The sequence below is a fragment of the Chrysemys picta genome, chromosome 3, assembly GCF_011386835.1.
Source record: "Chrysemys picta bellii isolate R12L10 chromosome 3, ASM1138683v2, whole genome shotgun sequence".
Taxonomy (NCBI): domain Eukaryota; kingdom Metazoa; phylum Chordata; order Testudines; family Emydidae; genus Chrysemys; species Chrysemys picta.
Genome location: NC_088793.1, coordinates 94455261 through 94482790, shown reverse-complemented (window position 1 = coordinate 94482790; position 27530 = coordinate 94455261). Strand labels below are relative to the sequence as shown.

The window sequence follows — 27530 nt, the reverse complement described above, 5'->3', positions numbered from 1 at the left end:
TGCAGGATTTGTGCCTAAACCATCCAAGACAGATGGCTATCGAGCCTCCTTTTGAAAACCTCCAGTGAAGGAGCTTCTACAACCTCCCTAGGCAGTCTATTTCATTGTCTTACTGTTCTTACAGTTAGGAATTTTTTCCTAAGATTTAATCTAAATCTTCCACAAACGTAAGAGTCTTTGTTGAGGGACCTTGTCAAATGCTTTCTGAAAATCTAAGTACACTATATCCACTGGATCCCCTTGGTCCACATGCTTGTTGACCCCCTCAAAGAATTCTAGAAGATTGGTGAGGCATGATTTCCCTTTACTAAAAATCATGTTGACTCTTCCCCCAACAAAATTATGTTCATCTATATGTCTGACAATATTGTTCTTTATTATAGTTTCTACCAGTTAGCCCAGTACTGAAGTCAGGTTTACAGGCCTGTAATTGCCAGGATCACCTCTGGAGCCCTTTTTAAAAATTGGCATCACATTAGCTATCCTACAGTCATCTGGTACAGAAGCTGATTAAAATGATAGGTTACAGACTACAGTTAGGCAACTGATATGCTGTAAAAACAGTCAAACAAAATACTTTGATAAGAGAGGATTAATGTATTTTAAAACTAATTTTGTAATTAAATATTTTAAAATAAAAGTTCAATAAAGTATTTGCTTCTATATCCTACCTACCACCAAATCTACTGATCTTCCTCTACAAAAGCAAAAACCCTATTCCCTGAGACCTTGGAAAATCCTGTCCACCATTGTAGCTTTTTCAGTTGACAACTATATCTTTAAATCTTTAACTACGTACTATATGGCTTAATTCAAATTAACTTTTTAATTGTATTTCATTTTGAGCATCAACAAACCATGTCATGTTGACATCAGCTAATAAGTGACCAAAAACATTACTTTGTTCCTAAAATGTATTTTAGAATTTAATCACTTGAAATGCTGCTAGTGCAGCAAGTTATTCACACAGAATTCTGCTGGGGAATTCTGCCAATGGAGGCCATCTCCAAAACTGGGGAGGGAGGGAAGGAAGGAAGCCAATTTAGAGTTGCACTGGAGAGGGTTTTCCTAGGAAAGTAAAGAGGCAAACATGATGTCATCCCTGTAATCCTTCCGTGTCTTTATAGACTGCCACATGCTGAGTTAATGCTCATTTTACAAAGATTAAAAGATCTGGCTATTTTGAAGAAAACTAGATTTCACATAGCATAGTACTGAGGTAGTCAGAGTAAGGACAACATAAGTCATATGTGCACATAAAATAGATCTAATCAGACAGAAGCAGCTGTATAATCCACAAATGAAGTCTTACCTTTCGAATAACCTGTTGCTGCTGCAAGTGTTTTGCTCTCAATTCTGCCACTTCCCTCCAAAGAGATTCATTTTCCCTGTTTCAACAAAAGTGATTTAGAAAGCTAAACTCAAACTTAAGAAGCCCTTATTTTTTGTGAAACAGTATTAATGTAATACAGGCTCATAAAGACATTTCACAAAGCTATACATCCTTCCTATGAAGTACCATTGGCAGTAACCTTGGAAGAAAGTCACATAGCACAGAACTAGGGTGACCACACAGCAAGTGTGAAAAATCAGGACGGGGTGGGAGGTAATAGGAGCCTATATAAGAAAAAGACCCAAAAATTGGGACTGTCCCGATTTTATAGGGACATCTGGTCACCCTACACAGAACCCAAAGCAGCCCATGGGAATGGTCTGATTAGAGCTGGGCAAAATTTGAAAAAATAATTTGCCAGAAAATGCTATTTCGGTCAACACGAAGCTATTCACAATTCTGATGCAAATTACCTAAATAATTTCAGCCAGAAGCATGGGTGGCACCGATGCCTCTCCTGTAAATTTTAGCCTAGCAGTTAGGGCACTTGTCTGGGCTATTGGAGACTCCTCCAGTTCAGTTCCCCTTTCTGCCTGATGTGGATTAGGAATTTGAACTGCGGTGTGGAAGACCAGAGGAGAGTGCCCTAACCCCTGGGATACTGGACAACATGGAGTGGGCATGTCTCAACTCTCTTGTCAAAGCTGTTCCACTTTGTATAAGATACCTGAACAATCACCGGGCCAGAGACAGAGTGAGTATTCTTTAGCCTGGAGGTCAGGGCACTCACATTGACGGGAGACCACGTATATGTCCCTGATCCAATAATGAATTTATACACTGTGAAATAGCTTCAACAGGACAGACAGATCCACAACAGAATATGCAATAGCCTAGTGATAGAGCACTCTCCTGCAATACCCAAGACCCAGTTTCAAATTGCTTTTCCATATCAGGCTGAAGGGGAAATGAACCCATGTCTCCCAATCTTAGGTGAGTGCCCTAGCCACTGACAGCTAAAGGTTATGAGAGGCAATACCACCTTCCTCCTGTCATTCTAGCCCTTCTATTCCTTTGTTTTTATGCTAAAAGCTGCCTGGAAACAAAATGGTTCATTTCAGGACAAACAATGTTTTGTTCAACTCCAAACAAAATTTGCTGAGTTTTTCAATTTGCCCAAGTTTTTCTGGGAATTTTCAGTTTCTGTTCAACCCTTTATTTCTTCTTTCGAACTACCAGTGAACCAAAAACAGATATCCTCCCTCATCAAATTATCTGAGTGCCTTCATTCCCTTCAGTTATTATTCTATAGTGTAATCTCTCTAAATTAAGTAGCTCTTCAAAAGATTTAAAAAAAAAAAAAAAAATTTCTGGGGGCATAGACAGTAGTCAAAGGGAATATGAGCCCACATGAATATAAGCAGCTGTCTATCTCAAATTGCCAGTTTGCCGACTGGACTTTTATATTCAGAGCCTGTGACCTGTCCATGACTTATTATGTACCCCTAACTAAAACTTGGACTGGAGACCAGGGGTGCTTGGGGGGAGGGAGCGGGGAGAGAAACTGTCTGGGACTCCCGCGGGTGCTGGCCCGGAACCCCCACTGGTGATTGCGGGGGGATGGGGGGCATTGGCAGGCTGGCAAGGGCTCCCTACCCAGCTCCGCATGTCCTTGCAGCTCCCAGCTAAAACAAACAATCGCACTGTTAAACAATAGAAAACCATTTATTTAAATATTTTTCGGTATTTTCTACATTTTCAAATATTTTTATTTCAATTACAACACAGAATATAAAGTGTACAGTGCTAACTTTATATTTATTTTTTTTAAATATTTGCTTTGTAAAACAAAAAACAGTATTTTTCAATTCACCTAATACAAGTATTGTAGTGCAATCTCTATCATGAAAGTTAAACTTACAAATTAGAATTATGTACAAAAAATAACTGCATTCAAAAATAAAACAATGTAAAACTAGATCCTAGAAGGTCCCCTCAGTCCTACTTCTTGTACAGCCAATCACTCAAACAAGTTTGTTTACATTTGCAGGAAATAATGCTGCCCACTTCTTATTTACAATGTCATCTGAAAGTGAGAATGGGGGTGTAGCAAGTTATTTACGTGCCAGATAAAGATTCACATGTCCCTTCATGCTTCAACCACGATTCCAGAGGACGTGTGTCCATGCTGATGACGGGTTCAGCTAGATAACAATCCAAAACAGTGCAGACCGACCCACGTTCATCTTCATCATCTGACTCAGATGCCAGCAGCAAAAGGTTGAGTTTCCTTTTTGGTGGTTCGGGTTCTGTAGTTTCCGCATCAGAGTGTTGCGCTTTTAAGATTTTTGAAAGCGTGCTCCACACTTTGTTCCTCTCAGATTTTGGAAGGCACTTCAGATTCTTAAGCCTTGGGTAGCTGTAGTGATCTTTAGAAATTTCACATTGGTACCTTCTTTGCATTTTGTCAAATCGGAAGTGAAAGTGTTCTTAAAATAAAGAACATGTGCTGGGTCACCATCTGAGACTGCTATAACATGAAATATATGTAAAACAACAGGAAACATACAATTCTACCCCAAGGAGTTCAGCCATAGATTTAATTAATGCATTATTTTTTGAACGAGCGTCGTCAGCATGGAAGCATGTCCTCTGGAATGGTGGCCAAAGCATGAAGAGGTATACAAATGTTTAGCCTATCTGACATGTAAATACCTTGCAATGCCAGCTACAAAAGTAGAATGTGAATGCGTTATCACTTTCAGGTGACGTAAATAAGAAGAGGACAGCATTATCTCCCATAAACGTAAACAAACTTGTTTCTCTTAGTGATTGGCTGAACAAGAAGTAGGACTGAGTGGACTTGCAGGCTCTAAAGTTTAACACAGTTTTGTTTTTTAATGCAGTTATGTAACAAAAAAAATCTACATATGTAAATTGCACTTTCACGATAAAGAGATTATACTACAGTACTTGTATGAGGTGAACTGAAAAATACTATTTCTTTTATCATTTTTACAGTACAAATATTTGTAATAAAAATAAGAGCACTGTACATTCTGTATTCTGTGTTGTAATTGAAATCCATATATTTAAAAATGTAGAAAAATATTTAATACATCTCAATTGGTATTCTACTGTTTAACAGTGTGATTAAAACGGCGATTAATCGCGATTAATTTTTTTAACTATTAAATAACTAATAGAGATCAAAAGAGATGCTAATGTTAGTGTTTTCACTATATATATCCTCTATGTAAGAGCTATAGTATTACATTGCATATACCCCTGTAATTACGTTTACATTATGTATACTCCAGTAATTAGCTAACCCTAGATTAAAGTGTGTGTTAATATAAAAATGTATTCAGGTGTTCAATTAATAAGAGCTAGTGAAATATCCTATTGTTTGCTATTACATACATGCAAATGTTTGTATAACTAACTAAATTACTCAGAGATCGTGTGAAATGCTAATCAAGTACTTAAGGATGGTAACAGGAAATGCTAATTTCAAACTAAGGGTATGTCTATACTTACCTCTGGCTTCGGCGGTAAGCAATCGATCTTCTGGGATCGATTTATCGCGTCTTGTCTAGACGCGATAAATCGATCCCGGAAGTGCTCGCCGTCTACGCCGGTACTCCTGCTCTGTGAGAGGAGTACACGGAGTCGACAGGGGAGCCTGCCTTCCATGTGTGGACCTTTGGTAAGTACCTTTAAGTTCGAACTAAGGTACTTCGACTTCAGCTACGTTATTCACGCAGCTGAAGTTGCATATTTTAGTTCGAACTGGGGGGTTAGTGTGGACCAGCCCTAAGTGGCCATGGAGTGAATAAAAGCCCTTGTCAGATTGTTATCTGTAAAAAGCAGCTGTAAAATTGATTTCAAGAAATGATCCTTTATCTCTGGACTGTTTGGATTCTAACAGGGTAGAATAACTGAAGACGACAGATCCCCAGAATTATTCTGGGCAGCCCTGAAAAGACTTTTGGGAAACTGGCAAAAAACTACATCTCTGCTATCTTTCTGGATTTATGAACTTTGACTCACCTGTTATTCTATCTTATCTGCTTTAACCTCTCAATAACTCATTCTTAAAAAAAAAAAAAAAAGCTAATATACCTATAGTTAGTTTACTACAGAATTGGCTGCCAGCAGTGTCTTTGGTGTAAGATCTGACATACCAACTAATTTGGGGTAAGTGACTGATCCTTTGTAATTGGGTAACCTGATGAGGTGTGATTTTTGGTTTATGTAACTATTATCACTAAGTCCAGTTTGTCTGGGTGGCAAGGCTGGAGAGCCCAAGGGGACTGTCTGTGACTCCATGGTAAGACGGGTATAGTGATCCAGGAGTGCATATTTGTAGATTGGTGAAATCTAATTATAGAACATACCACCAGTTTGGAAAGTCTGCCCTTGTTTTCTGACAGTCTGTCCTGAGATAGTCACTCTCAGTGATGAGCCACTCCAGAGAGGTGTCACTCACTGACATTAATAGGTGGCAGGTTTAAATAAAACATAAGGAAGAACTTCTTCACACAACGCACAATCAAGCTGTAGAACTTGTTGCCAGGGGATGTTGTGAAGGCCAAAAGCATAACTGGGTTCAAAAAAGAATTAGATAAGTTCATGGACGACAGGTCCACTAATGGCTATCAGGAAAGATGGTCAGGGATGCAACACCATACTCTGGATATCCCCAAGCCTCAGACTGCTAGAAGCTGGGACTCTAGATGACAGGGGATGGATCACTCGATAATTGCCCCGTTAATTCCCTCTGCAGTATCTGGCACTGGCCACTGTCTGAAGACAGGATACTGGGTTCGATGGACCATTTGTCTGACCCAGTATAGCCAGTCTTATTTTCTTAATTCCAAACAGAGCTATCCAAATTACTTTTGCCAATAATTTTTAGAGTGTAAATATCAGGTATTAAGAACTATAGTATTCCCACTCATGGTTGCTAGGGGTTTAGTAATTCTAATCTATTTTAATCTCTGTAGAAATTAACAGAAGCACCAATGACTAGTCTATTTAGAGTGAAAAGCTTTACTATTGCTCAACAAGTAGCTGAAACTTCTGAACTGTTTAAACCGTAGTATCCAAATTTCCAGCATGATACTAGGGGTCTCAGAAAAACTTCAGAAGGGTGTTCCGAGTCAAACTTTTTTTTTTTTTTTTTTTTAAATCATCAGTAGAGCACATCTTTCTGGGAATTTAACAGTGGGGGAGTGAAATAAAAAAATTAAATAAATCACGTTCAAATAACTGGTAGGACTGTACCACAAAAATTTTGTTCTGTCTCCCAAACTGGAGCACCAGAATCACTACCTACAATATAAAACTTCATAACACTAATTTTCAAATCTTTTATTTTGAAGGGAAAGTCTGATTATTCATCCTAAGTATTTTAAAACTGTAATCATCAAGTTGTTTAATTGCCACTCCCAGACAACTGCTCAACCACCAACTCACATGGCTAATAAGCTGTGTACATTTTATTTCGGTAAAAATTCTATTTCCATTTAAACTCTCCTTCCCAAACATGAGAAATATTTAAAATTAAATCTGATCTTTTTGCAAAAAACAGAACTTTTATACACTGCAGCAGTCTCACAATCAAGCCCCAGTGACACATGCAAAGAGTAGACTTTAAACACCAATGTCTTTCTTACTATATTTGCAACTTCAAACAGATCAAATTCATTGCACTTAGTGCTATTTGTGACTACTAATGCAAGTTAACAGTTCTCTCACAAAGTAATATTTACCTCTTTAAGGCAGACAGCCTGGATTCAATGGTCTCGTGTTTAATTTGCACCTTCTGAGCACTGCTTATGATTTTAGACAGGTCTTCCTGACGGATTTTATTTTCTTCAGGTCTTGAAGAGGAAACCTTTAAAAGTAAAATAACCCCCTGATGCAATATGAAATTCTGAATGCTAAATGTGATTTCTCTCCTACTACTCAAAAGAAATTGGTATTTATAAAACAGGCTGAATAACCGGCACTAGAAATCATTCTCTTTTATTTATCCTGCAATGTCATCATATATATTTTAATAATTTCTACATAACTGGGCATGTTGAAAGTTAAAATTGTAAAATTACTATATATCTACAGTATTCTCCCTTTTATCATACTTGACTTGTATTTAAAAAAAGTCAAAGGTTTATAAACACACAGTTCTATTCTACTCTAGAGAGGTTCTTACATAGCACCTTCCAGTATCATATTAAGTGACATACATAACATCCTCTCCCCAGGGGAAGCGCTGCATGGTTTTTTAAAAAGTTAAGTAAACTGTGCTATATATTTATATTAGTGAATGCAAGATCAAAATAGTACGATTTGTAATTGGAACAACAACAAAAAAAAGGCAACTGTTTTATAAAAAATTAAGAATACATTTGTTTTGTAATTTTCTCACCCCTTCGGTGGGCTGCTGATTTATTATAATGAATAATAGTTAAGGATAAACAAACAGTGAATGACATAAAAAAAATAAATAAAAACAAAAAGGGGGATTACTTGGAAGTGCAATTCATTTCATTTTCTCTTTAAAAGTAAAATCCAAAATTCCTTTATGACTGCAGGCCTCTGTGTCAACAGTAGCCAGTTGTGCCTGACTGACATGCCCACCCCATCTGTTCACAAGACTAACTAAAAGCAGTCAATGCTCCATGTGTTTTGTACGACCTTTCACTCACCTTCCTTTTAATATGCTCCAACAAGTCATCACGGCCCTGCTTAAAGTATGGGTGCTGGAACTCCACAGGACCATCCCGTTCCAATTTGACAATGCCAGAGTCAACATGGACTACTTTACGGAAGCCATCTGAAAAACAGTTTAACCATGAAGAAAAGAAAACACTACAGAATTCAGAACTTTACTGCCGCAACCCCCAAACCCATTTTTAAGGGTTGGGTTAAAAAAAAAAAAAAAAGTAGGATATTCTTAAATAGTTTTAAGAAAGATAGCTATGCTAAAAAACTTACACATATTTAGCTGTCTCACAAAGCTCGCCATGTTGTTGTGCTTGAAGTACTTAGGAAGAATCTCTTTTGCAAATCTTTGTTCATCCAACACCAGGAAACTCTGGCCATTCTAAAACGAAGAGCACATCTTGTATTTAATTTTTAAAAATCTGTTTTTATAAAGGGGCACAATAGATACATAACATCTTATGAGAGGATATCCTTTTCCCCACATGACACTACGAACTTTACTATGCAAACTGCTGCATCATGAGTAAGGCTAAGATTTTGTCACAGATATTTTTAATAAAAGTCAGACAGATCACAGGCAAAACAGAAACATTAATGGAAGCCGTGACCTGTCCCTAACTTTTACGTAAAATATCCCTGACAAAATGGGGATCTGTGAATCCCCACGCTACTTCAAGTGGGGCAACTGCAGAGACTAGGAGCTGCCTGTACCAGCTGGGGGTGCGGGGTACCCCTGCAGCCTGCAGTTCCTGGCATCCCCCGCTGCTCACAGGGGCTGAGAGCTCCGGGGGTTCCTGCTGTCTATGGGGGCCAGGAGCTTGGGTTCCTCCACAGCAGCTTGGAGCTGCGCACCACCCGTAGCAGCCCAAAGCAGTAGGGCGCTCTGGGGTTGGTCCTGGCAGAGGTGGCAGGGATACCCACAGCTTCCTGCCCTAGCGGTGGGGAACTCTGCAGCTCCCGACCACCGTAGGCTGAAGTCACGGAGGCCGCTGGAAGTCACGGATTCCAGGACTGCCCACCATCCGTGACTAAATGAGAGCCTTAATCATGACTGCCTCTATGTATATGGATCCACCACTGCTGATAGGACCTGTAGCAGCCTCACACCACTCAAGGACAATGGGGAATACTTAAGATTAATGATAGTACTTAGACCATACAAGTTATGCTTAAAAAAAAAAGCAGCTACATATTTGGAAAACTAGTGTAATCTTACCCCTCTGGAGGGAATGGGGGAAGATAGGAACAGGACAAAAGAGGCCAAGGAAAAAGGCGAGGTTTAAATAGTAAACCACAGAAACAGAGGGAGCCAGACAGGAAAAGGTGGAAAGAGAAAAGTCACACAAAACTGGAGAAGTGACTGCATGAGGGAGAGACCGATCAGCATGCAACAGCCTGCCTGAGGCAGGGAACACCCTGCTTGCCTAGACAGCAATAGTTCCCCAAAAAAGAGCGAGCTAGCAAGACGCACTGTGTTAAGGATGTTTGTTGTTTTCTATTTAATTTGTACTCTCTCATGCTTCATATGATTAAATATAAACTGCAAAAATTACTCCTGAGGGAATTCTGCACCAAAAAAAGTTATAAATTCTGTGCACAATATTTTAAAATTCTGCATATTTTCTTTGTCAAAACAATAATATAATCACCCCAGTTTCAGGTTTTTTGGTAATTTATTTCAAGATACCTGTCAGCGTGTATGTCTGTAACAATACAGACAAAAAGAAAGATTCAGGAAATGGTTTTTTTTGGCAAACAAACAGATTCCTTACAAGGCATGTTAGTACAGAGCTCTAAGTAATTCATTTAAAATACGATACAAAAATACATTTCCTGCACCCCTCAGAAGCAGTGCAAAAGGCCTGGGGGAGTCAGGGGTAATGGAAGAACTGAGGGAGAGGGAAGGAATCTGGAGGGTGGTTGGAAGTAGTATGGAACAGGGTGGGGTTTTTTGAGGGGGGAGGGAGAAGAGAGATTGTTAGGGAGTCTCCCCCATACAGACCTTGGCTGACCCCTAATCTCTCCCATTCAGCTAGGCACATCTGCCTCTGTCCCTGTGTGGCCCTGCAGCCCCACCTCTAGCTCCTGAGCCCACATCCCAGTTTGTCCCCTCCACTAGCCCCTCTGAACCCCAGTCTGTGACACACACACCCCGCCCCCCCCAAGCAACCCCATGTGCCGGTGCTGCCTCTCCTGGCCCCGCTGTAAGGAACACAGCCTCCCCAGCTAGCTGCCCTCTTTTCTGGTCCAACAGGAGCTCCTGGTCGGGGAAAGGTGTAACTGCAGCACCTCTCCAGCAGAATCTGTATTCTGTAGAGAAAAAACAATCTGCAGGGGCCCTGAATTCTGCATGTGCACAGAATTGCCCCATGAGTAAAAAAAATGTGTTAGACTTGGGCGAAGTGCCAGAGTGCAATAACTGCATCACAATCACTGTGTGCATCCACAGAGAGAGAGAGAGAGAGAGAGAGAAATGGTTACCAGAAGCTTTCACTCCTCTGGCGTGGAGTTCTGGGAGAGGTTGTGTTTAGGTACAGGATTACCACTGAATCCAAGGGGACTAGACAGCTGGCAGTGGGTTCCAGTTCTCAGAAGGAATTGTTGGAGTGCAGGTTTGCCAATGGACTCTGAGATTGGGGCAGTGGCTAGACATCATTAAGGCTCTGGAGGTTAAAACACTTGGTGATCCATGGACACAGAGGCTTGGATTTCCTTTACAGCAGGCCAATGGGTGGCCAGCAACATGTGCCCAGCTGGATCTCTGACACCTGCTGAATATGAATAGAATCTAAAGTGACATCTTCCTGAGTGCACAGACAGTTATCTCCATTGTTTCTGCTGTTGCTCATAGCTTCCTCAAGCACAGGAGAACAAATTACTATGATTTATCAGTTGCATTGCTCCAATATGGTTCAGTGTAACTGTATAGAATCCTGTCAGTTTCATTTGCTGCTTGGGAAAGGTCTGGGAAGGAGTGAAGTCTTAGGGACCCTCTTCCTCATAGCAGCCAAGAGGTTCTGGATGGAAAGAAAAGAGACCGAGAACTCTTTCTCCCCTCTAGTAGCTAGAAAAGGGTAGGAATTTCAAGTTTATCAAATACCAGTTAGCCAGAGACTAATGTACAAGATGAAGCTGTTAAGTCCAGGAACAGCAGTTTGGTAGCAATCTCTGCACTCATCATTTCCATGCAGCTGGGTGTGAGGGAGGCTAGTTTTCTCACCAGTACACTGATCCTGAACTTTGATGAAGACTTTGCTGTCACTGTCAGACCTTGTCTATAGTAGAGCATTCAGCGGTTTGTACTTCAAATAACTGTATTGCACCAAGTGACGCACAATGACTGAATACATCCCAACTGATTACCTTAGTTGGTTTATTTTGCCCTTGCATACATCAGGCTTGCCCTCAATTTAAGATGCGGACTGTCATCTTTGACAGATGTCATTGATGAAAGCTCCAGATGACAAGCCTCCACTTCTCAACACAAAAATCTCTGCAGCCAGGGTCCGTCCTAGCTTAATAGGGAGAATTGAGAGACCATTAGGAATATCATTTACCATATGTGGTTCCTCAGAATGGGATTTACAATTGGCAAATCACGAGAGGTTCCCCATCTAAGAAGTCACAGAGCTCAAATTTGGGGGCACGGCTGAGGGGCAGGGGACACTTTGCAAGGGTATGGCAGAAGGCAAAGCACAGCGTCATCACTGGCAGTGGACCTGAGGAACAGACCATGAGAAGAGACACTCGGGGCAGGAGGGGGTTTGGCTGAAAGGGACAGAGAAAGGACTCTTAGCTGGTGTAACTAAGGAGGTTCACTACCTGAGAGAGCTGTTAAAGATTACACTGACTAACAGGAACGGTGTCTATGGTGGCACTCAATCTGAGAGTCAGCTGATTGAACCACAATTCAGATCTGCCTCTACAAATTCCAGGGTTACTTCCACCAATAGTTGTTCCCCTGAATCATTTAAAGAGCTTTTGATTTGGATGAAAAGCACACTTGAAATGATGGGAACAATTAGTGCTTAGACAGGTAAATTTCTCCTGTGTAGAACAGGCCTTCTTTAGTACCCAGTTGTTAGGTTTCTGGAAAATTTTCCAAATCCCATTGAACCCACTGTACCTCAAAAGAAAAGTGATGCAAATATCAAAGCCTGAAACACAGTATACCAGATTTTATTCTCTACAGATCGATATCCCTACATCATATCAATGAAAATAGTCAGAACCAGAGGTTAACACAAGTGCAACAATGTTGTTCTTCCATTGTTACAATAAGGGGAACAGGTATCTGTTGAAATTCACAACTATTAGTGCTGTAAAATGTGACATTAAACCAAAGGTCTGACTACTTATATCCCAATGTCTTTTTGATCAAATTCCAAAACTGATCATTAGTTTCTGCTTTGACAAACTGCCCTAAACAGTTACAAATGAACAAATTATTCTTCACTTCCAGGAAAAAATAACTAATGCAGTGTTATCTTACACCAGCTATTGTGTATCCATTTAAGAGACGGAAGTATTGTATGTAATGTTTTAGGGATGAGTCGTACCGCATTTGGAATCCTCCTAGATAAAACATCCATTATGAATGTAAAGTGTCACAACAGTATTTCTGCTAAGAACAGAGGTCCCTAAGTTAAATTAAAACTAAACAACACTGAGTGGTCAGTTAAAGCATTTAGAGAGAGTTTCCATTCTCAAATAAGGGAAACTAATATTAAACAAAAAGCAAATTAACCAAAAAAAAAAAAATCAATTCACACCAGGTGGGATCTCCAACTCCTGTTTCTCCTACTGGAAGTTCTGGTGGAGACGATCGGTGATTCATATAATACCACAGCAAACTATATACTAAAAATCAACATTGTTTAAAGATGTTTCTGACACAGTACAAGTGCCTACAGCGCTCTATCGTGAATAGGACTTGTATCTCAGTGGGAAATGACACCGTAATACTTCAGAGAGGGCCCATATAACTAGGACTAGCTGGATCAGCTTCCCTTTCAGAAAGCACTGGAAAGTTTGAGGCCTGGTCTACACTACATGGTTAGGTCGATGCAAGGCAGCTTACATCAACCTAGTTGTGCACGTGTCTATGCTCAAATTGCTCTCCCACCACTGTAAATTCCCCATTACGCCGACATAGTAACACCACCTCCATGTACAGACATGATTGATATACTTAGGTTGATGGGAATGCAGACTCTGCATTACTTATTTCAACCCTAACTGTCCTCCAACAACTGTCCCACAACTGACCTCTCTGGACACCATTTTTAATTCCTCCGGCCAGGGGTTACAGAGACCAGAAGCCCCCCTTCTAAAGCCCTGCAAGTTTTCGAAATTCCTTTTCCTGATTGCCCAGCTTGGCGAGCACACCTAGCAGCTCTCCATAGTTAAGTGCAACTGCTCAGCTGAACACGCCAGCTGCATGCTCCAGACACACTTCCACCTGGAGAAGACAGGAAATATTGGCTCTCCTGGGCCTGTGGAAAGAAAAGGCTGTGCAGGCACAGCTCCAATCCAGCCTTAGAAAATTCAACATGTACAAGCAGATTGTTCAGGGGATGCAGAAGGGCTACAAGAACAAGCAGCAGTGCCACTGCTCCTTGCTTTTCATGTGGCAGGCATAGCAGACAGCCGGGGAGGGCAACAAATGATCCAGTGGCAAGCCGCAAACCTGCCGCTTTTGCGAAGAGTGGCATGCCATAATCAGCGCAGACGCCCCCCCCCAAAATCCAACCCCAGCAGAACTGAGTATACCTCCGAGAAGCCCAAGTCACAAGCCCCAGCTGTGAACAGCAAGGAGGTGGTATATGGGGGACAGGTGACTGAGGGACTCAGCTGTGCAGCAAACCAGGACCGGTTTTTGACTTCACCACAGTTCAGCCAGCAAGCCCGATGCAGGGGAAGGAACTTCAGGTAAATGTGTAGATACATTTTCAATTTCAGGGATGGCACCCCCCAAAGTAGCAGGACATAATCTTTTGATTTTCCATTAATTTATTCATGCTACGAGAGCTAGTGCTACAACCGAGCGCTAGAGCTGCTATCTACTTTTCATTGCCCTCTAGACAGGGAGAGGGGATGCTGAGCAATTTACGTAGTGTAAAAATATCATTAGGAAGGCCAAGAAGAATTTGAAAAAAAACAGCTAGGCAAAGACTCAAAAATTAATAGCATTTTTTTTTTAAAGTACTTCAGAAGCAGGAAGCCTGCTAAACAACCAGTGGGGCCACTGGACGATCAAGATGCTAAAGGAACACTCAAGGATGGTAAGGCCATTGCGGGGAAACTAAATGAATTCTTTGCCTCTGTCTTCCTGGCTGAGGTTGTGAGGGAGATTCCCAAACCTGAGCCATTTGTCACCTAAAAAGAATCTGAGGACTTGTCTTAGATTGAGGTGTCATTACTGGAGGTTTTGGGTGAATACGATCTGTTCCAAAGAGTTCTGTAGGAACTCATATGTGAAATTAGAGAACTACTAACTGTAGTTTGTAACCATTCAAATTGGCTTCTGTACCAGATGACTGGAGGATAGCCAATGTGAGGCCAATTTTTAAAGAGGGCTCCAGAGGTGATCCCAGCAATTACAGGCCGTTAAGCCTGACTTCAGTACTGGGCAAACTGGCTGAAACTAAAGTAAAGGACAGAATTGTCAGTCACATAGATGAACATAATTTGTTGGGGACTAGTCAAGGGAAATAATGCCTCACCAATCTGCTAGAATTCTTTGAGGGGGTCAACAAGCATGTGGACAAGGGGGAATCCAGTGGATGTAGTATACTTAGATTTTCAGAAAGCCTTTGACAAGGCCCCTCACCAAAGGCTCTTAGGCAAAGTAAGATGTCACAGGAAAAGAAGGAAGGTCCTCTCATGGATCAGGACCTGGTTAAAAGAGAGGAAACAAAGGGTAGGAATAAATGCTCAATTTTCAGAATGGAGAGAGGTAAATAGTGGTGTCCCCCAGGGGTCGGTACTACTCAACATTTTCATAAATGATCTGGAAAAAAGGGGTAAACAGTGAGGTAGCAAAATTTGCAGATGACATAACTATCTTGAGTAGTTTTAAGTCCAAAGTAGACTGTGAAGAGCTACAAAAGGATCTCTCAGAACTGGGTGACTGGGCAACAAAATGGCAGATAAAATTCAATGTTGATAAATGCAAAGTAATGCACATTGGAAAACAATCCCAACTATACATACAAAATGATGGGGTCTAAATTAGCTGTTATAACTCAAGAAAGATCTTGGAGTCATTGAGTCTAGCTCTCTGAAAACATCCACTCAATGCGCAGCAGCAGTCAAAAAAGCTTACAATATTGGGGATCATTAAGAAAGGGATAGACAGAAAATATATTGCCTACATAGAAATCCATGGTACGTCCACATCTGCAGATGTGGGCGCCCCCATCTCAAAAAAAAAGTATTTGGAATTGGAAAAGGTTCAGAAAAGGGCAACAAAAACTATTAGGGGTATGGAATGGCTTCCATAGGAAGAGAGACTAATAAGACTGGGAATTTTCAGCTTGGAAAAGGGATGACTAAGGTGTGTGTGTGTGTGTGTGGGGGGGGGGATATGATAGAGGTCTATAAAATCATGACTGGGGTGGCATTATTAAGTGCCATTGCCCTATACTACTGGAATCATGCAACCGAGCAATTCCCTTATTTCCCTTCTCCCAGTGGGCCATACTCACCACAGCTGGGGCAGTGACTGATGCTCCCCATCTATTTTAAACACTACATTCTCACTTCTGCTTGGGATTGCTTGTGGACAGCAAGGGGAGTAATTTAAGATTCTGAAGTCTTGCTTTCTGTAGTGAAATGGTACCTATGTGTGTTTTACGTTCAGCTGCTGCCATTGTAGCATTCGGGGTCTGCCCCTCCACACCCACAGAACACTCGAGCCAGACAAAGAGAAAAAAGAAGACTACTTGGGATAATATGTTCCAGGAGATCCTGCCAGCCAGCGCTGCATAGGACCATGAGCACAGGGTCTGAAGGAGGAACACTGCAGACAGACTGGAGAAGGAAAGAGCAGAGAGGAGAAAGGCCCAAGAGTCCAAGCAGGAAAAGGAGAGGGAGATGCACCAGCATATAATGGGGCTTCTCAGGCAATCAGCACAGATGCTGCAGTCTGGTAGACCTGCAGGTTCAATAATCCTGAGCTTACCTTCCTCTGCAGACCACTGAGAACTCAATATCAGAACCTCCCTACACTGCCCGCCCACCATGCATCATTCCATGTGGCTGCAGTACCCCTACTACTCCACCCTGGGGGATGTTACAGACAATCTCAGTTTGACCCACACAGACTTGTGAAAGCCATGGTTGATGTATGCATAGCTGAAATGGACATGAAAATTCTTTCCCCTTCATAATTTCTGTTCTTAATGTATTAAGTTTTTAATATACTGTATTTATTTTAAAATTGCACAGGGTTTTTTTTGCACTGATCGTTACAGAACAAAAAATTAAGTATTTCCAAACAATATCAGAGGGGTAGCCGTGTTAGTTTGGATCTGTAAAATGCAACAAAGAGTCCTGTGGCACCTTATAGACTATAGATGTATTGGAGCATAAGCTTTCGTGGGTGAATACCCACTTCGTCTCACATGCGTCTGACGAAATGGGTATTCACCCACGAAAGCTTATGCTCCAATACATCTATTAGTCTATAAGGTGTCACAGGACTCTTTGTTGCTTTTTCCAAACAATAGAATTTATTAGTTCAAAACATAAGCTGTGGAGTGCTCAGCAGTTCTAAAAGCAACCAATTACCTGTTACTGCACAATGTCATACAACTCATAGGATCATTCACAAACAACCTGAACAGATGCACTGTCGATGTTATATTCCTTCACAGTAACCACCACAGGACTCCTCTGAGGCCACAAAAGAGCAGGGCCAGGTAGAGCATACAACACCCCACACTATTCTTGCTCACTCTTAAAATGGTTTTTCAAAGCCTCCCTGAGCTCTTCTAATAGCCCTTGTATCTGGATGTTCAAATTCCGCAGATAGCTGTTCCACCTTGGCAGAAACTCCCCCCTCTGCCCCTTGCTTCACATACATTATGCAGGATATAGCAAGCAGCAATAACCCCATTTGGATGTTTTTCTCATTGAGGTCCAATCTTGTAAGTAAGCAATATCAGCGACCTTTCAAATGACCAAAAGCACATTCAACTGTCATTCTACACCCACTGAGCTGATAGTTGAATCATTCCCTGATGCTATCAGCTTCATGAGCCAAGGGGGTAAAGGGTAAGCTGGGTCTCCCAGGATAACTATTGACAATTCAACATTCCCAATAGTAATCTGGCGGTCAGGAAAGGAAGTCTATACTTGTAGCTTTTTGTAACAGTCCTGTGTTCTTAAAGCTGTAAGCATCAGGCACCTTCCCTGAGCAGCCCACACTGATGTCAGTGAAGAGGTCCCCTGCGATCCATCAGTGGTTGCATAATCATAGAAAAGTAGCTCTTTCTATTGAAGTACTCTGTGGCAAGGTGGTCTGGTGTCAAAATAGGGATATGCATCCCATCTATCACTCCACTGCAGTTCAGGAACCCCACTGCTACAAATCCATCTACTATGTCCTGCACATTGCCACTTACAGTCCTGCTTAGCAGGAAGTGATTAATTACCCTGCAGACTTACATCACAACAGCTCCCACGGTGGATTTCCTAACACCAAACTGATTTCTGACTGACTGGTGGCAATCTGGCATTGCAAGTGTCTATAGTATGATAGCCATTTGCTTCTCCACTGTCCAAGCAGCTCATTTTCGTGTCCCACTGCTGGAGCACTGCGGCAAGCTTGGCATACAGATCCAGGAATGTGGCCCTGAGAAACCAAAAGTTCTGCAGCCACTGATAGTCTTCCCAAACCTGCATTACCACATGATCCCACCAGTCAGTGCTTGTTTCTCAGGGCGAGAAACAGTGCTCCACCACCTGCAGCTGCTAAGTGAATGCCACCAACAACCTTGAACTGGTTCTCGCTATCTCCCACAGCAATCTATCCTTCAAGGGAATCATCATGTTCCTCACGGATTTGGTTCTTGTGGCTCTGCAAAGACTCCAGGATTGTGTGCCGTGTGCTTGCAATCCTCATGACAACAGTGAAGAGCTGTGCAGGCTCCACGATTCTGTCAGAGATGATGAACAAGGAGAAGGGACACACGGGTTTGTGGGATTTTGAAAAAAAGGTACAAAAAACTGTGGGACACACAACATTATGCAATGGAGACAGCTGAAAACTGGGAAGTTATAAATTAATAAATAAATAAGTTAATGGAGCTATCCTATCTCTTAGAACTGGAAGGGATCTTGAAAGGTCATTGAGTGCAGCCCCCTGCCTTCACTAGCAGGACCAAGTACTGATTTTGCACCAGATCCTTAAGTGGCCACCTCAAGGATTGAACTCTCAACCCTGGGTTTAGCAGGCCACCCCATGCCAGTCACCCCTGCACAACTTGTTTCGTCCCCATCATGCATTGCCAAAGCTTCCCAAAAGATGCACGCTGGATGATGGCTAATTGCACAATGGTATACCTACCCAGGGTGCACCGCACTCCGCATCGATACAAGCACTCTCATGAGTATGTGCACTGTCAACACAAGGAGCAAAGTATGCATGTGCACAAGCCACATACTAACTGCAGCGGCTGTATGCTGATATAACTTAAGTTTACAACGCAGAGGTGACCTAAGTTAAAATATTTGCTTAACAGTTGGCTTAACAGAAAATTACAGAACAGAAACATTTAAATTTTAAATGCAGAGAGCCTGCCCTCGGTTGCATCATAAACTAGTAAATATGACCATGGACAAGTCAATTGGGTTCTAATCTTCCAGAGTGCTTCAACTTACTTAAATAAGACAACAAAACAAACTCATTTGTAAGAATGGCATCTTAACCTCTGTGACTGTTATCCCCTCTTTAAAACTGACATTTACCTATCTTTGTAAAGTGCTTTAAACTCTATAGATTGAAAATGCTATGTAAATGCAAAACATTACTTAACTTTATGATCCACAGTGGAAAGAAATTTAGTGAAGCACAATACAGTTGCCGCCCCATTCCTCTAGCAGAGGAGAAATGCTTGTCATATTACATTAGAGCATAAGAAAATAAGCATTGGTCTGACCCAGTATAGCCATTATCGGTCTAGCCCGGTAGTATCCTGTCCTCCAACTGGGTCCAGTGCCAGATGCTTCAGAGGGAATGAACAGAACAAGGCAATTTATCAGGTCATCCATCCTGTCATTCAGTCCCAGCTTCTGGCAGTCAGATTTAGGGACACACAGAGCATGGGGTTGTGTCCTCTGTGTGACCATCATGGTCAATAGACATTGATGGACCTATCCTCCATGAACTTATCTAATCCTTTTTTGAACCCAGTTATACCTTTGGCCTTCACAACATCCCCTGGCAATGAGTTCCACAGGTTGACTGTGTGTTGTGTGAAGTAGAACTTAGTAGTTTTAATCTTGCTGCCTATTACAGGTCTGTCTCATCTTACGCTGAGGTTTTCTGCCGTCAGCGCGTAAAGCGAAAACCGCGTATAGTCAAAATTACATTGAGTGTAATGGCAGGCGGAATCACCCGCACTGCAGGAACAGTATTTAAATTGTTATTTTTCTTTTTTTTGTTTTCGTCAACAACGTAAAGCTGAATTCGCACATGTTAAATGCGCGTAAGATGTGACAGACCTGTAATTTTACTGGGTTCTTGTTAATTACCTCTTCACATAATACACTTCCACGTCATTTTCTCAATGCCACTCACAATTTTATAGACCTCTATCATAACCCACCTTAGTCATCTCTTTTCTAAGCTGAACAGTCCCAGGCATTTTAAATCTCTCCTCACAGGGAAGCTGTTCCATACCCCAACTCATTTTTGTTGCCTCTCTCTGTACCTTTTCTAATTCTAATATACTTTTTTGAGGTTAGGTGACCAGTACTCACAATATTCAAGGTGTGGGAGTACCACGAATTTATTTAGTGGTATTATATTTTCTGTCCTATCTATTCCTCTCCTAATAGTTCCTAGCACTATTAGCTTTTCCAACTGCTGCTGCACATTGAGCAGATGTCTTTAGAGAACTATCCATGATAACTCCAAGATCTCTTTCTTGAGCGGTTGCTAACCAGTAGTGAGTATTTTTAAACAGCATTTCTTGCTTTCTCTGTCATCACTAGTTTGCTCATGCTATAAGTTCACCTGTCCCAAATTGTTCCTACTGAAAACAAACCATCTCCTAGAAAAAATCCATATGGTAATGTTAAAAGAGCTGGTCCAATGAGTCTTAGGCCTTGGCTACACCTGCGAGTTACAGCGCTGTAACGCCGCCCCCAGCGCTGTAACTCACTCCCTGTCACAGCACTGCAAATGCCTTGCCAGTGTGATCTCTGTGGTTGCAGCGCAGCATGTACTCCACCTCTCTGAGAGAAATAGCAAGTATTGTGTTGCCGCTGCAGCATTGCGGCGCCAGTGTGGCCACCCAATGCACTGTGAATGGCCTCCAGAATTATTCGGCAGTATCCTACAATGCTTGTTCTAGCCACTCTGGTCATCAATTCAAACTCTACTGCCCTGGCCTCAGGTAACCAACCATGTGACCCACCCTTTACATCTCCCAGGAATTTTAAAAATCCCCTTCCTGTTTGCTCAGCCCGGCGTGGTGTGGAGTGCTATCAGTGAATCTTTCCAGGTGACCATGCCTCCACGCGCCAAGCGAGCCCCAGCATGGAGCACTGGCGAGTTGCTGGACCTCATCAGTGTTTGCGGGGAGGAAGCTGTACAGTCCCAGCTGCACTCCAGCCGTAGAAATTACGATACCTTCGGGAAGGTATCAAAGGACATGATGGAAAGGGGCCATGACCGGGACGCCCTGCAGTGCAGAATTAAAGTGAAGGAGCTGCGGACTGCCTACCGCAAATCCCGCAACACAAACGGCTGCTCCCCCTGCGACCTGCCGATTCTACAAAGAGTTGGATGTGATACTTGGGGTCAACCCCACCTCCACTCTGAGCACCACCATGGAAACTTCAGAGCTGGTGTGGGGGGGGGGAGGAGAAAGAAAACGGGAGTGATGATGGTGGGCCGGATGGAGACACCCAAGAATCCCTGGAGCCATGCAGCCAGGAGCTCTTCTCGAGCCAGGAGGAAGGTAGCCAGTCACAGCGGCCAGTTCTTGGTGGAGTACAAACAGAAGAGCAAGTTCCTGGTAAGGGGGTTTCCCCCCCCCGGGAAGGAATTTTTTCAGTGCGGGCTCTTTGGGAGAGGAGGGTTGCATGCATGCCTAGATGCGGAATAGTGCATTGATGTGGTTTATCACATTGCGGTAATCGGCCTCGGTAATCTCCTCGAATGTCTCATCCAGAACGTGTGCAATGCGCTTGCGCAGGTTTATCGGGAGAGCCACCGTGGTCCTTGTCCCAGCCAGGCTAACATGTCTGCGCCACTGTGCCACAAGGGGTGGGGGGGACCATTGCTGCACACAGGCAAGCTGCATATGGGCCAGGGCGGAAGCCGCATTGCAGTAGAAAACCCTCCCTTGCTTCCCAGGTCACCAACAGCAGCGAGATATCGTCCAGGACGAACTCCCGTGGAAAATGTTGAGACAGTGTTCAGTGTAGGTGTCCCCTGAAGCTGCTGGCTCTCTCCAAGGCACAGAAACCCAGAGGACAGTGCAGCCCTGAAATAATCAGTCCCCCTTACTCACCATTTTGAGGCTCCCATGGGATATGTGTGCTCTGTTTCGGACGGGAAAATTATGCTATTGTGTAGACCCTGTGTGTTTTCTACTCCTTAAGTGCGGGGGGAATCATTACTCTGTCTGGTATAAACAATGCTGCCTCTGTTAAATGTTGCATTTTGCCTATACAGCTGCATCAACCTTGAGACCTCAGCCGTCCCTCTTATCGACTGCAAAGACTCAGGAAAAGACCACGAAAAAGCAAAGACGACATGCAAGAAGTGATGCAGCAATCTATTAAAGAGAATGAGAAAGCACAGAACTGGAGGGAGAGAGAAAGCAGGATCCACCAGGAAAATGCATCGCACCGGCGGCAAAGCACCGTGCACCAGCAGCAAAGCACTGATCGGCTCATAAGCATCCGGGAGCGCCAAGCAGACGCTATCCAGGAGCTCGTAGCCATGCAGAAAGAGGTGCAGTACCGCAAACGCCACCTCCCACCCCTTGTCCCAAAACTCTTTCCGTTGTGCCCCACTGTCACCTCCAACCCACTTTCCCCAACTTCCGTGTTCTTCATGCCACCCGCTGCCTCCAACACCAGTATCTTCACCACCCAGCCCTGAAAAGCACGACCCTTACCCTCTGCACTCAACCCCCATCACCATGCAGTATAGCTATCCTGAAGTGCAGCACTCACTGCACACCAGACAGGACATACATGAAACTGTGATTGTACTGTTCCCCACTCCACCCCCTTGTTTCTTTTCAATAAATGGATTTTTTTGGCTTTGAAAACATTCTTTATTATTGCATAAAGTAAGAGACTCCTTAGCCCAAGAAATAAACAGGCACTGCAAGTCTGCTTGTCTGCTTAGCAAACACTGATTCCTAAAGATTGGAACTACTGCACATCACTCCCGTGCAGGGCACCAGATATCACTGCTGGTTTTCAGCCTCAAATTGCTCCCTCAAGGCATCCCTAATCCTTGCAGCCCCGCGCTGGGCCCCTGTAATAGCCCTGCTCTCTGGCTGTGCAAATTCAGTCTCCAGGTGTTGAACCTCAGAGGTCCATGCCTGAGTGAAGCTTTCACCCTTCCCTTCACAAATATTATGGAGGGCACAGCATGCAGATATAACTGCGGGGATGCGGTTTTCGGCCAAGTCCAGCTTCCCATACAGAGACCGCCAGCGGGCCTTTAAACGGCCAAAGGCACACGCCACAGTCATTCGGCACCAGCTCAGCCTGTAGTTGAACCGTTCCTTGCTGCTGTCAAGGCTCCCTGTGTAGGGTTTCATGAGCCACGGCATTAATGGGTAAGCGGGATCTCCAAGGATCACAATGGGCATTTCAACTTCCCCTACCGTGATCTTCCGCTCTGGGGAAAAAAGTCCAGGAAGATGCAGGCCGGAACAGCCAAGTGTTCCGAAAGATGCGTGCGTCATGCACCTTTCCGGGCCAGCCTGTGTTAATGTCAATAAAACGCCCACGGTGATCCACAAGCGCCTGGAGAATCAGAGAAATACCCCTTCCGATTAACGTACTCTGATCCTAGGTGGGGTGGTGCCAGAATAGGAATGTGTGTCCCATCTATCACCCCTCCACACAGGTAGGGAACCCCATTTGTGCAAAGCCATCCACTATGTCCTGCACGTTACCCAGAGTCACGGTTCTTCTGAGTAGGATGCGATTAATGGCCTTGCAAACTTGCATCAACAATTCCAACGGTCGACTTTCCCACTCCAAACTGGTTTGCAACCAACCGGTAGCTGTCTGGAGTTGCCAGCTTCCAGATTGCAATAGCCACCTGCTTCTCCACTGGCAGGGCAGCTCTCAATCTTGTGTCCTTGCGCCGCAGGGTGGGGGCAAGCTCCTCACACAGTCCCATGAAAGTGGCTTTTCTCATCTGAAAGTTCTGCAGCCACTGCTCATCATCCCAGGCTTCCATGACGATGTGATCCCACCACTCAGTGCTTGTTTCCCGAGCCCAAAAGCGGCGTTCCATGGTGCCGAGCATGTCCATGAATGCCACAAGCAATTTCGTGTCGTACGCATTACGCGTCTCGATAGCATTGTCGGACTCCCCACTCTCACTGTCACTTTGGATCTTAAGGAATAGTTCGACAGCCAAACGTGACGTGCTGGCGAGATAAGTCAGCATACGTCTCATCAGTTCGGGCTCCATTTCCTGCAGACATCGCGCTGCACAGAAACCGTTGAAAGATGGCGCCAAAGGTGGATGGAAACAAAGGATTTCTGGGATGCGAAGCGATGCATCATGGGGCGTTGGGACAGGACCCAGCATGCCCTGTACCTACGCCCCCTTCCCACAACCCACGGCGCCAGAATGGGAAGAGGTGCTCTGTGGGATAGCTGCCCATAATACACCGCTCCCAACAGCGCTGCAATTGCTGCAAATGTGGCCACGACAGTGCGCTGGGCAGCTGTCAGCGTGGACAGACTGCAGCACTTTCCCTACTCAGCTGCACGAAGTCAGGTTTAACTCAGAGCGCTGTACATCTGCAAGTGTAGCCAAGGCCTTAGTGGTAGGACTGGCAAAATGTAAAAGAACTTGAGAATAAAAGTGCTTACTGGTCCCTTAACACGCCTTTAACTCAGGGGTTCTCAAACTTAATTGCACTGTGACCCCCTTCTGACAACAAAAATTACTACACGACCCCGGGGGGATACTGCCGCTTAAGGTTGGCGGGTTGTCTGTGGGCGAGGCCTGGCCTGCCTCCCCAGGTCTGTGAAAGTGAGGGATCATTGTCCAGGATGGGTTGTAGATCACTGATGATGCGTTGGAGACGTTTAAGCTGAGGACTGTAGGTGATGGCCAGTGGAGTTCTGTTGGTTTCTTTTTTGGGCCTGTCTTGTAGCAGGAGGCTTCTGGGTACACGTCTGTCTCTGTTGATTTGTTTCTTTATTTCCTTGTGTGGGTATCGTAGTTTTGAGAATGCTTGGTGAAGATCTTGTAGGTGTTGGTCTCTGTCTGAAGGGTTGGAGCAGATGAGGTTGTATCCCGCCAACCTTAAGCATATTCTCACCAGCAACCACGCACCGCACCATAACAACTCTAACTCAGGAACCAACCCATGCAACAAACCTCTATGCCAACTCTACCCACATATCTACACCAGCAACACCATCACAGGACCTAACCAGATCAGCTACAACATCACCGGCTCATTCACCTGCACGTCCAACAATGTTATATATGCCATCTGCTATGTACATTGGCCAAACTGGACAGTCACTACGCAAGAGGATAAATGGACACAAGTCAGATATCAGGAATGGCAATATACAAAAACCTGTAGGAGACACTTCAACCTCCCTGGCCACACTATAGCAGAAGTAAAGGTAGTCATCTTACTGCAAAAAAACTTCAGGACCAGACTCCAAAAAGAAACTGCTGAGCTCCAGTTCATTTGCAAATTTGACACCATCAGATCAGGATTAAACAAAGACTGTGAATGGCTATCCAACTACAGAAGCAGTTTCTCCTCCCTTGGTGTTCACACCTCAACTGCTAGCAGAGCACCTCACCCTCCCTGATTGAACTAACCTTGTTATCTCCATACTGATTTATACCTGCCTCTGGAAATTTCCATTACTTGCATCTGAAGAAGTGGGCATTCACCCACGAAAGCCTATGCTCCAATACTTCTGTTAGTCTTAAAGGTGCCACAGGACCCTCTATTGCTTTTTAGAGTTGACTATTATGTTTTACATGTGGAAGAGATAGGACAACTAATTCCTACATCCTTATCAAGCTAAGGAGAAAAACATTTTATAAGAATAGATATTCAGTAAGTTTGCATAGGCAACCTCTCCTCCTGTGGGCCTACCCTTGCAACTGGAAACAACGATGTGAATAAGCATCATCATATAATAAAACTAAAACGGCTATGGAGTAGGGACACGGAGAGAGAAAGACAGAAACCTGGAAACTCTCTAAGTTCCAGCTGAAAGTCTCTCACTAAAACATTTTAAGAAACCAAATCACCTTCAGACTCCAGTTGTGCCCCACCACCACCTATCCACCCCAAAACAAGGCCACACAATCTCCTCTAAAAGCCACCCCTGAAAGCGGGAACCTGCTGATCTGGGGTAAGCAGCCCTTTCGTCTACAGCCCCGCACCCCCACCAAAACTTTAGCCTGTGGGGTGCGGGCAGGAGGCTGAACCCGCTGCGGAGCGGGACTCTCCAACGCACACGCGGTGTAAATCTGCTCCCTGAACAAGGCCAGGTCGGTGCCCAAAACCAAGAAACCCCCGCCCGTCCCCTGCCGAGCGGCGGCAGCTCGGGGCCGGGGAGGGGGAGCGGACACGCACGAGGAGTTTCTGGGTCACCGACAGGAAAGGAAGGGACCTGGCTTGAAGGAAGTTCCGGGTTTGTCCTTCCCCCCGCGAGCGGGCAAGGCGCTGCGGGCCCCTCTGTGCTCGGGGCGGGGGCTCTCAGTGCAGCTACTCCTGGGGGGCGGCGGCCCTGCCCCCCCTCAGTGCAGGACGCACTAGGCCCGCGGGGGGGCACAAGGCCCTGGGGGGGGCGTCAGGCCCCTCTTGCCTCAAGCTATGGGGAGAGAGGCGCGGCCGCCCCGAGCGGCTCCTCTCCTCTGCGGGCCCGTCTCCCCAGCTCAGTCCGCCCTCATCTTCCCGTGGGAGGGGGGGAGCGGGCGAGAAAGACGCGTCTCTTGCCCGGTGGGGGGGGGGTTCCCAGTCTCCGTGGGCGGGGGCCCTACCTGGCTCCAGGTGATGAGCTGGTTGCTGGGCGCCTCCCCCAGCAGCGCCCACAGTTTGCTCAGGAAGGCCGGGACACCCGCACTCGCGGCCGCCAGCTGCTGCTGCTGCTGCTTCATTGTCGTTGTAGTAGGACCAGGACGGAGCTAGGCTGGCGTGGACGGGCCGCGTGCGCGCATGCGCACCTACCTCCGCAGAACACTGACCTCACACGCCTGCGCGCGTGTGGCGTTCCCCTATACTGCCACACGCCCTTTACATAACAGGTCCACGTGCACCGCCCTCACGTGCAACAACAGTGCCAGCCCAGCGTTCCTATTGGACGGAACGCGGAACGGCGCAGGGAATCTTTGCGACCCTCAGCGGGAGGGCGGAGCCTCAACCTGAGATTCTATGTAAATGACGAGTCGCCCCAGCCAATCGGGAAGTGACTTTCTGCAGGGCCGGGTGAACGTGAGTGTTGTGCACGTGAGAGACAAGGCGGGGGGAGCAGCCTAGACCAGGAGTGGACGGGGTCTGGCCTCGCGGGACAAAGGCGCGGGGGTGAGGAGCAGCTGCAGGGGCTGGCAGGATTAGGGAAGGAACCTGCTCTTCCCTGTCCCGATCAAGAAACTACCTATCTGAAGAGTCAATAAATGAACACTGGATAGACTGCTTGCAGGAGGTGATGCAGCCATAATTGTGCCCTTATACCAGGGGTGGCAAAATATGTCCCGCAGGTCAGATCCAGCCCGTCTAACATTTCTGTCTGGCCTGCCATGACTCTAGCGGCACAGCAGGGTGCTCAGGGAGGCTGCCTGCATGCCATGGACCCATGCCACTCCTGGAAGTGGGCAGCTGCTGCTGGTATGTCTCTGTGCGCCCCTGCAGGGGAAGCAGCTCTGTGTGCTGCCCATGTCCCCAGCACCATCCTCACAGCTCCCATTGACCGGAAAATGGCCAATGGGTGCTGTAGGGGCGGGGATTGCGGGGCACAGAGACCCACTGACCCTTTCCTCCCA

General features: G+C 44.7%; 1 protein-coding gene across 20 annotated transcripts in view; it reads right to left on the bottom strand.

The window, feature by feature from the left end:
- HSF2 (heat shock transcription factor 2) overlaps positions 1-26823 on the bottom strand; it is a 39624-nt gene extending 12801 nt beyond the window's left edge. For 3 of the 20 annotated variants that reach the window (XM_065588453.1, XM_065588454.1, XM_065588455.1), the window contains exons 1-6: positions 26532-26786; positions 14794-14965; positions 8339-8447; positions 8050-8177; positions 7111-7235; positions 1313-1388 (exon numbers count right to left, since the gene is read on the bottom strand). In XM_065588453.1, coding sequence (XP_065444525.1) covers positions 1313-1388; positions 7111-7235; positions 8050-8177; positions 8339-8447; positions 14794-14955 — 600 coding nt within the window. In that variant the 5' untranslated portion in view covers positions 14956-14965; positions 26532-26786. Of the gene's footprint in view, positions 1-1312; positions 1389-7110; positions 7236-8049; positions 8178-8338; positions 8466-11431; positions 11584-14793; positions 14966-26531 lie in introns of all 20 variants that reach the window. The other 17 variants (XM_005280179.4, XM_065588457.1, XM_065588460.1 and 14 more) reach the window with 12 other exon arrangements.
- Between the last annotated feature and the right edge of the window lie 707 nt (positions 26824-27530).